Source organism: Otolemur garnettii, unplaced genomic scaffold, assembly GCF_000181295.1.
Source record: "Otolemur garnettii isolate 467f Iridium unplaced genomic scaffold, OtoGar3 scaffold00005, whole genome shotgun sequence".
In the NCBI taxonomy this organism is placed as follows: Eukaryota; Metazoa; Chordata; class Mammalia; order Primates; family Galagidae; genus Otolemur; species Otolemur garnettii.
In genome coordinates, this window is record NW_003852400.1 from 20,233,117 (window position 1) to 20,242,921 (window position 9,805).

The window sequence follows — 9,805 nt, forward strand, 5'->3', positions numbered from 1 at the left end:
CAAGATTCTGATACATACGACAACTTGGATTAGCCTTGAAAACGTTATGCTAAATGCAATAAGCCAAATACAAAAGGACAAATATATAATTCTACCCGTATAAGGTACCTAGAAAAATCAAATTCATAGAGAAATTAGAATAGAGGTTACTGGAGAAAGGGGAAAAGTAGAAATTAGGATTTATTGTTTAATGGGTACAAGAGGCTGTTGTTTGGGATGATGAAAATGGATAATGGTGACAGCTGCACAACACTAATAAACGTAAGGAATGCCACTGAACTATACACATAAAAATGGTTAAAAATCGTAATTTTTGTTAAGTATATTTTAGTTCAATAAAAAAATCTATTAAAAATTATGTTCTGGACTCAGCACTTGTAGCACAGTGATTATGGCACTGGCCACATACACTGAGGCTGGTGGGTTGGAACCCAGCTTGGGCCAGCTAAACGACAATGACAGCGGCAATAAAAAAAAAAAAATAGCCAGGTGTTGTGGCAGGCGCCTATAGTCCCAGCTAGGGAGGCTGAGGCAAGAGAATCACTTAAGCTCAAGAGTTTGAGGCTGCTGTGAGCTGTGACACCAAGGCATTCTACCAAAGGTGACATAGTGAGACTCTACCTCAAAAAAAAAATTATGTTTTGTATACTAAATGTACTATCACAGAAAGACATATTTTAGAGATTTTTTTCAAAAACATATTGAGATAAAATAAAAAGCCTTCTTTGTTAATGCTACTGTCTAGCAAAGAGATTTTTTCTTTAGAGACTGGGCTTGGTTCTGCTGCCCAGGCTGGAGGGTAGTGGTGCGATTATAGCTCAATGTAACTTAGTTCCTGGGCTCAAGCAATCTGCCTCAGCCTTTAGAATAGCATGGGACTACAGGTATGCACCACCATGCCCAGCTAATTGTTTTTATAAAATTTTTGTAGCAACAGGGTCTCACTATGTTGCCCATGGTCTCAAGCCACCCTGCTACGTTAGCCTTTCAAAGTGCTGGGATTACAGGCATGCACCATCTGGCTAAAGTATTGTTTGTTTAAAATTCACTTTGTTGGCGGTGCCTGTTGTTCAAAGGAGTAGGACACTGGCCCCATATACTGGAGGTGGCGGGTTCAAACCTGGCCCCAGCCAAAAACTGAAAAAAAAAAAAAATCACTTTGCTACAGATGTAAAATCTGGTCTTTAATTCAGTCTCAACCTCTTGATCCACATAATCAGTTCTCTCAAATTTAATTCAAGGCAACAAACATATAGTGCCAGAGCCCCTAATGCCAGAAATGTTTAGAGAATTAGGGACACATGTGGTTATCAAATACAATGTTAAAACCAGCAACATATAGTTCTATATTTTACATCAACTGTTATGCCCTCAAATATATATTTTGTCCAACCACCTTGCCAAGCCTTTTTTTTAAGACAGAATCTCACTCCAGTGCCCCGGGTAGAATGCCCTGGCATCACAGTTCACAGCAACTTCAAACACTTGGGCTCAAGAGAACCTCTTGCCTCAGCCTCCAGAGTAGCTGGGACTACAGGCATCTGCACAATGCCTGGCTAGTTGTTCTATTTTTAGTAAAGATGGGGTGTTGGTCTTTCTCAGACTGATCTCAAACCTCGAACTCCTAAGCTGAGGCAATCCAACCAGCCTTGGCCACCCAGGGTAGGATAACAGGCATGAGCCACTGTGCCCTTTGCTAAGCATTTCCATCAGTTGGTGTGGAAGTACAACAAACAATGAAAGCAGAAATAGAGAACAGTTAGCACAACTAACAATACTGGCAATCCTAAAAATTCAAAGTACAACATGCGAGCTAAGTTCACCATTTGTACAACAGAAGCATTATACATATTGTTAAACTGAACTGTTTGCTTCAAAGCAGCTTCCATACTTACATAACAAAATTTGGCCCAAAGCAGTCTCTATATATAGCGAACTGCAATCTAGCTTGATATGTAAGCAAGCTGTAACCTAAGAGTATACCTTCTTGACCAAGCAACTGAGTCTCAGCCAATCATAGTAGCTGATCCCTCAGCCAATTCCAGACTGAAGGCTGCCAAATTAAGCCCAAATTAGGCAAACACGCAAGTGCTCCAATCAGGTAATCTGTACACTACTTCCTGTTTTTCTTGTTATAAATACAGCTCCCCACTTTGCAAACAGGTGGATGGGTGGCTGAAGATTCTTAACCCTCTTCCTCTGGTTGTAGAAACTTCTTTTTTCCTTAAATAAACTATTCAATTTAACTGGTCTTGGGTTGTTAAATTATAAAAATCATTTCCGAAGAGTGCAAATATATACAAGGATGTTCAGGATTAATTCCTAAAACAGTAAAAACCAAAAACATCCAAATATCCATCAAACCTGGATTTGTTTAAATATATTAAAGTATAACTCCCCAAAATGAAATACAAAGTAGCCACTAACATGAATGAGGTACATCTTTTCTCAAGCAAAAAGCAAAGGTAAGATGCAAAAAAATTAAAAAAACATTTTTTAAATATAATTTTTGAGCAATAAATTTATTTATGCTCAATTTTTCTTGGCACTTCTACCATTAGAATTTGCTTTGTAAAATGTTTTACTCTTTGAAATTCTGTTTTTTTTTTTTTGTTATTGTTTGTTTGTTTGGAGTCAGAGTCTCACTATGTCACTCTCAGTAGAGTGCTGTGGCGTCAAAGTTCACAGCAACCTCAAACTCTTGGGCTTAAGCGATTCTCTTAAGTAGCTGGGACTACAGGTGCCTGCCGCAACACCTGGCTATTTTTTGTTGTTGTTGTTGTTGCAGTTGTCATTGTTGTTTAGCAGATCCTGGCCAGGTTCGAATCCATCTGCCTCGGTGTATGTGGCTGACTGGCACCCTAACCACTGAGCTACAGGTGCCCAGCCTACTCTCTGGAAGTTCTAACAAGATAACTTGGGCATTTCATCTTTTTCCAATTAGACTTTGATTTTGAATAATAGATGTGAAAGTATGATATGAAAATCAGACATTTTCATATCCCATATTTTGTGTGATTCTTTTAAAATTTCAGACTAACAGGAGGGTGCAAATGGTTAGATTACATAGTTTGCGGTTTTTTCTTGTTTTTTTTTAGAGACAGAGTCCCACTTAGTTGCCCTCAGTAGAGTGCTCTGGTGTCACAGCTCACAGCAACCTCAAACTCTTGGGCTCAAGCAATCTTTCTGCCTCAGCCTCCCAGGTAGCTACCACCATGCCAGGCTATTTTTAGACAAGGGGTTTTGCTCTTGCCCAGGCTGGTCTTGAACTTCTGAGCTCAAGTGATCTTCCCTCCTGGGCCTCCCAGAGTGCTAGGATTATAGCCTAGCTCTAATGAGCTATTAGAACCATTTTATTAAGTAACTATAAAATTTTAAAGATCTGCATGCATGTGAGCCAAAATATGGAGGGAGACATCAACATTCAACATTCTTATACTGGAGAAAAAAACCTTTTATTTCTTAAGACAGAGTCTCACTCTGTCACCTGGGTAGACTGCCATAGCATCACAGTTCACAGCAACCTCAAACTCTTGGGCTTCCCTGGTAGCTGGCATTACTGGCATGCACCACCATGCCCAGCTAGTTTTCTTATTTTTTAATAGAGACAGGGTCTCACTCTTGTTCAGGCTGGTCTTGAACTCCTGAGCTCAAACAATCTACCTACCTGGGCCTACTAGAGTGCTGTGCAATTACTGGTGTGAGCCACTCTGTGCCCAGCCTGGAGAAAAGTGTTTAAATAACATTGCTTTTGTAAGAGAAAACAAAAAACCCAAAACTATATACAAACATTATTACATTAATATAAAGGTAAACAAAAATGAGAAAAACTCAACCACAATACTACTATACTAATTGTCCTCATGTAAAAAAAATCACAAATATGATGGTGGCAATTTTTCATTCTAACTTTAGCATCTCATTCTACTGGAGACTGGAGTACAGTAGCAGTATCGTAGCTCACTGCAGCCTTGAACACTTGGGCTCAAGCCATCCTCTTGCCTCAGCCTCCTGAAGTGCTAAGATTACTGGCACAAGCCTCCATGCCCAACCCATTCTACTTTTTAAAAATACCATGATATTTACCATGTTATACATACAGTCTTCAAATTTTCATCTATCTTAAAAGTACATTAGTGTTTTTATGCGTCTTAATGTCTACTGTCAAACTGCTTTCCCAAAGAACATACCAGCAGAAAATAAGAAAGTATTTGCATGCTACCAGTACTAATTATGGTCACTTTATGGTACAATTACATGAGCTACGACTGAAGTAGTAAGGTTTTTAAGCTTTTAACCATAAACATTATCCTCGATCTGCTTAAATATACTCCAAATATCTCCATGATTTATTTCAATCATAACAGTAATATTTATTAGTTGCATCTTATGTTACCAGGCTCCATCCACAACACTTAATATTCTGGGTTTTTGTTTTGCTTTTTGATAGTCATCATAATTCGCTATAACATCAAACTCCTGAGCTCAAACAAGCCTTCTGCCTCAGCCTCCTGAGAAGCTGGGACTATAGCCATCTACCATCAAGCCCCAATATTTTTTGTTTTTTAAGTAGACACCAGGGTCTCTTGTTCAGGCTGGCCTCAAACTCCTGACCTCATGCAATCTCCTGACTCAGCCTTCCAGAGGGCTAGGATTACAAGCATGAGCCACGAGCTTGGCCTATTAATGTTCCTAACATTAAAGAGGGTGTGCAGCTAAGCACTAGCTAAAATATAGAAACCATGCAACTTCTTGACACATCTCACTGTGACTTAATCATTTTAATTACTGTGACCTTATAAATCAAACACTCATATTCATAAGTAACTAGAATTGTCTGTGGCTCCAAACTGCTGCCTGAGTTTGGGTAACAGAAATGATTTTGTTTTTGAAACTCTGGATGGCGGCTCGGCGCCTGTGGCTCAAGTGGCTAAGGCACCAGCCACAAACACCTAAGGCGGCAGGTTCGAATCCAGCCCAGGCCCGCCAAACAACAATGATGGCTGCAACCAAAAAATAGATGGGTGTTGTGGCCGGCACCTCTAGTCCCAGCTACTTGGGAGGCTGAGGCAGGAGACTCGTTTGAGCTCAAGAATTGGAGGTTGCTGTGAACTATGATGTCACCGCACTCTACCCAGGGCGATAGCTTGAGGCTCTGTCTCAAAAAAAAAAAAAAAAAACCCAAAAACCCTGGATGGCAAATTGAGCTCCAGGGAATAAGTATGCAGGCAGGTACAAAAAGAACAGGGCAATAAAACTGCTCAAGACATAATGTGCTAAATTTCATTTGGTACTTTGATTACCTATTTTTATCTATTTCAGAGGGCACAAAGTAACAAAGAAGAACATGAAGGAAACTTCCGGAAAACAACAGGCACAAGGGGTGGCTATCATGAACTTAAAAGTCCTTTACAAATCCTGAGAATTAAACTGTTGTGATTGAAAAAAAAATGTTCTGAATATATAACCCAGAAATAAATCCACACATCTAGAGTGAACTTATCTTCAAAAAAGGTGCCAAAAATATACAGTGGGAAAAGTATCTTCAGTAAATGGTGCTGCGAAAATTGGTTATCTATATGCAGAAGAATGAAACTAGACCCTTATCTATCTACCACAATATACAAAAATCAAATCAAAATGGGTTAAAGACTTAAATCTAAGACCTGAACCTACGAAACTACTAAAAGAACATTGGGGTGATGCTCAGGACATTGGTCTGAGCCTCTAGGCTCCTATTTCTTGAGTAACCCCAAAGCACAGGCAAGCAAAGCAAAATTGGACAAATGGGATCACATCGAGCTAAAAAGTTTCTGCACAATAAAGGAAACAATCAACAATGGGAAGTGACAATCCACAGGATGAGAGAAGTGATTCCCAAACTACCCATCTGGCAGGGACTAACAACTAGAGTGCAAAAGGAGCTCCAATAACTCAACAGGAAAAAAAAAAGTCAAATAATCCATTTTAAAAATGACAAGGATCTGAAATTACACTTCTCGAAAGAAGACATACAAATGGCCAACAGACACATGGGAAAATGCTCAACATCAGTCATCAGTGAAATGCAAACCAAAACTGTAATAAGGTATCATCTTACCCTAGTTTAAATGGATTATCAAAAAGGCAGGCAATAACAAGTGCTGGCAAGGATGTAGAGAAAGGGGAACCCTCCTACACCGTTGGTGGGAATATAAATTAGCGTCACCACCGTGAAGAACAGGATAGAGTTCCTCAAAAAACTGAAAATAGAACTACCATACTACACAGCAATCCCACTGCTGAGTATACATCTAGTTGAGGGAAAACCAATATATAGAAAAGATACCCACACTCCCATGTTTACTCCAACACTATCCACAATAGCCAAGATTTGGAATCAATTTAAGTTTCCATCAATGGATACAGAAATTGTGGTACATATAAACAATGGAGTATTATATAGTCACAAAAATAACAAAATCCTGCCATTTCCAACATGGATGGAACTGGAGAACATTATGTTAAGTAAAATAAGCCAAGTACAGAAAGATAAATCTCACATGTTCTCATTTAGATGCGGGAGCCAAATACTAAAAACAATTGATCTCATGGAGACAAGAGAGTAGAATGATGCTTACCAGAAGCTGAGAACAGGGAAAGGGGAAAGTGGGGATGGTTAACGGGTGCAAAAATATAATGAGATAGAACGAACAATATTTGATAGCACACCAAAGTGACTATAATCACAATAAGGTAGGGTATACTTTAAAATAACCAAAAGCGTGGAACTGGAATCTTCCTAACATAAAGAAATAATAAATGTCAGTTAACCCAAGTTTCAGTTCCAGTTTTGTTTTTTTTTTAATTACTGTTTCAGGTTAATTTGAGGATACAGAGAATAGGTTACAATGTTCATGTTTGTTGTGGAGAGTCACTCTTATAATTGTGCCCCGCCCCCAAGAGGTCTGCCATACCCTTTAACAATGTGCCCATTAAGTGGGATCATACCCATCCTCTCCTTCCCCTTCCCTGGTACCTCACCCCCAACTTTGAATTGATTTGAGTTTTTCTCTTATGTGGGCATGTATTATTTTGGTTCCAGTTTAAATAGTCTCATCCCCTCCTCTACGCAATGAGAATTAAGTTGACAATCTGTTCTTTATCTCTCTTTCAAGTTTTCAATCCCACAATCTTTGAAGTGCAAACAAAATGTTACCAGAACATTTTGTGCCATGATAGCAAAAGTAGTAAGCAGAGCACAAAAGTTATCAAAATGCTCCCGCAAATAAAGCTAACTTGTTTTTCAAATGTTTTAAAAACTCCCCCCCCCCCAGTAAATTGAAACATTCAGACCTCTGTATGAAACTAACCCCCCAATCAGGTGATTTCTAAACATTCAAGGTCCAAGGGCATTAAAAAAGGCCAAACACTCTTAGCACCCCAATCCAAAGGATGCTCCAGAATAACACCTTTCAACTCTATGACAATCAAGATACCACAACGAGGTCTCAAAACCAATTGAAAAGAATAGTCCTTAACTTTCTAACCAGGATTCACTACCTCGGTGGTTCCTTGACATTTTCGACACAACAACATTTTGAAGACAGAAAATGTCATCACTTCATAAAGGGCTCTTCTTAGTGCACGCGCGCGCAAACACGCCCCCTCAACTGTTGAATAAAAACCTTGTTCATGAAATATAAAATTAAGCCAATTCATTTCAGGGTAAACTGATTTCTCCCAAGCCCTCTGGCTCTAAACAGTGGGCACTGCTGGCCCGGGTGCGGGAGGGAAGGGAGCCAGGGAGCAGCGCCAGAAGCAGCGGCGGGATGAGGGAAGAGGAATCCGGAGGGCGAGAGGAGAGTCGGGGACCCGTAGGCGCCAACTGCGTGCGTGACGCACGCGCATCTGGCACCGGTGGAGAGGTTGGGTCTCCGGGCCCCAAGTCCGAGGGCCGCCACTGGCCTTCCTCCCAAGCCGGGAAGGCCGAGGGATTCCGCTCTCCTGCTGCCGAGTCCCACATCGCCGCACTGTTTTCCCCACCGACTACTCACCACTCGATTGTCGCGCTTCCCCATGGTGCCCGACTGAGCGCACAGTCACACGCAGACGAAAACCAGGCCGGAGACGCGGCCGAAGCGGGCCCGCCGCAGGTCCTTCTGCCGCCCCCCGACTCCGCCCAGAGAGCGGCTCCGCGCGGACCCGACGGCCCCGCTTGTCCACAGCGCCCCCTACCGCCGCGGAGGACAGCCCGGCGCCGGCGGTCACTCCGGGTTCCCAGGGGTCTCCGGGGGGATTCCTGTTCTTTCTCACCCACCCAGGAGCCGGTGGACACTGCACACAAGCCTCACAAAGACGGTTCGCGTCCGTTTCTCCTTGGGTTGTTCTGCTCGCTCCTATTTTTGATGTACTGAAATACCAAGATTATTCCAACGCTTACTGTGCACAAGTGGTAAACTGAGGACCCGGAGCCGTGGACGCACACAGTCTGGTGGGGGAGAAAGACAACGCTGGCATAGATCCTGCTAATGAAATATCCCTTTAAGTTCATCCATCACCTGTGCGTTCATTTCATACTGATTTTTCGAACATTTGTTTCGTGCAGTTTCATTAACAGTGATTGGAAGCTGGAGCTGAAGCAGGACGTGAAGACAAAACAAATCCCTACCTTCAAGGGGCCTGTTTATAAGCTTGTGAGGGTAAAAACAATTATACACAAGGCTAGCTTTACTGCATGGCATGTCATTATGCTGTCAGTACAGTACAGAGCAGAAACTTCAAGGAAGATGAACTGGGCTCCAGAGACGGATACGTTGTATTTAGTATTTACAGATCCGGATAAAGCAACCTCTTTCGGCTCAGCTCAGCTCAGAATCATGAGGAAGTAAGTGAAAATCACTTAGGATCTTTGCTGGACTCTTGGAAAATGGCCAAATGGAACTCACATTCATTACACGCAAGAAAATGCTTTAAAATCATTTCTCCCAAACTCTGTCTCTCACCTATTGAGAGACATTATACTTATACAACTTTGTATATAATTGCATTTTTAAAAACCACACACACAAAAATACCATGAAAGCACTGCTTTCCTTACACTATCACACTGCCTTTGGTGAGGGTTGGAGGGGGTGGCAGTGAAAGAGGATTGAGAAGTGGCATTTCAGGTGGACCGTGATCCTGGGCGGATTTCCCACAGAGGAGCCAAGACAGAAGGACATTCCAAACTTAGGGAACAGCCTAAGTAAAAGGAATGGCATCACAGAACTATGTGGTAGAGGGGATCCGAGGTTGGAAAGTTACACTGGGGCTGGAGGCAAAGGACTTTGAAAATCAAGGGAAGTTTTATTTTATTCTGCAGGCTTTTATTTAAATGCCTTTTAAAAAGTTAATGTTATAGCTCTGCGCTTGTAGCATAGTGGTTACAGCGCCAGCCACATGCACCAAGGCTGGCGGATTCCAACCCAGGCCAGGCCTGCCAAACAACGACAACTACAACCAAAAAATAGCCAGGGTTGTGGTGGGTGCTTGTTGTCCCAGCTACTTGGGAGGCTGAGGCAAAAGAATTGCTTAAGCCTAAGAGTTTGAGGTTGCTGTGAGCTGTGATTCAACGGCACTCTACCAAGAGCGACATAGTGAGACTCTGTCTCAAAAATAAAATAAAATAAAAAGTTAATATTATTTTTTAACCGATAAATGAAAAGTGTATACATTTATGGGGTACAATGTGATATTTGATATAGGTACACAATGTGTAATGATTAAATCAAGCCAATTGACATATCCATTCCCTTGCTTACCTATCCTTTTTTTTTTTTTTTTT

General features: G+C 41.4%; 1 protein-coding gene across 1 annotated transcript in view; it reads right to left on the reverse strand.

Annotated features, from left to right (window-relative positions):
* FAM133B (family with sequence similarity 133 member B) overlaps positions 1-8,162 on the reverse strand; it is a 31,483-nt gene extending 23,321 nt beyond the window's left edge. Inside the window, exon 1 of the mRNA XM_003782666.3 lies at positions 8,037-8,162. Within this exon, the coding sequence (XP_003782714.1) occupies positions 8,037-8,060 (24 nt within the window). The 5' untranslated portion in view covers positions 8,061-8,162. The remainder of the gene's footprint in view (positions 1-8,036) is intronic.
* Positions 8,163-9,805: the final 1,643 nt, after the last annotated feature.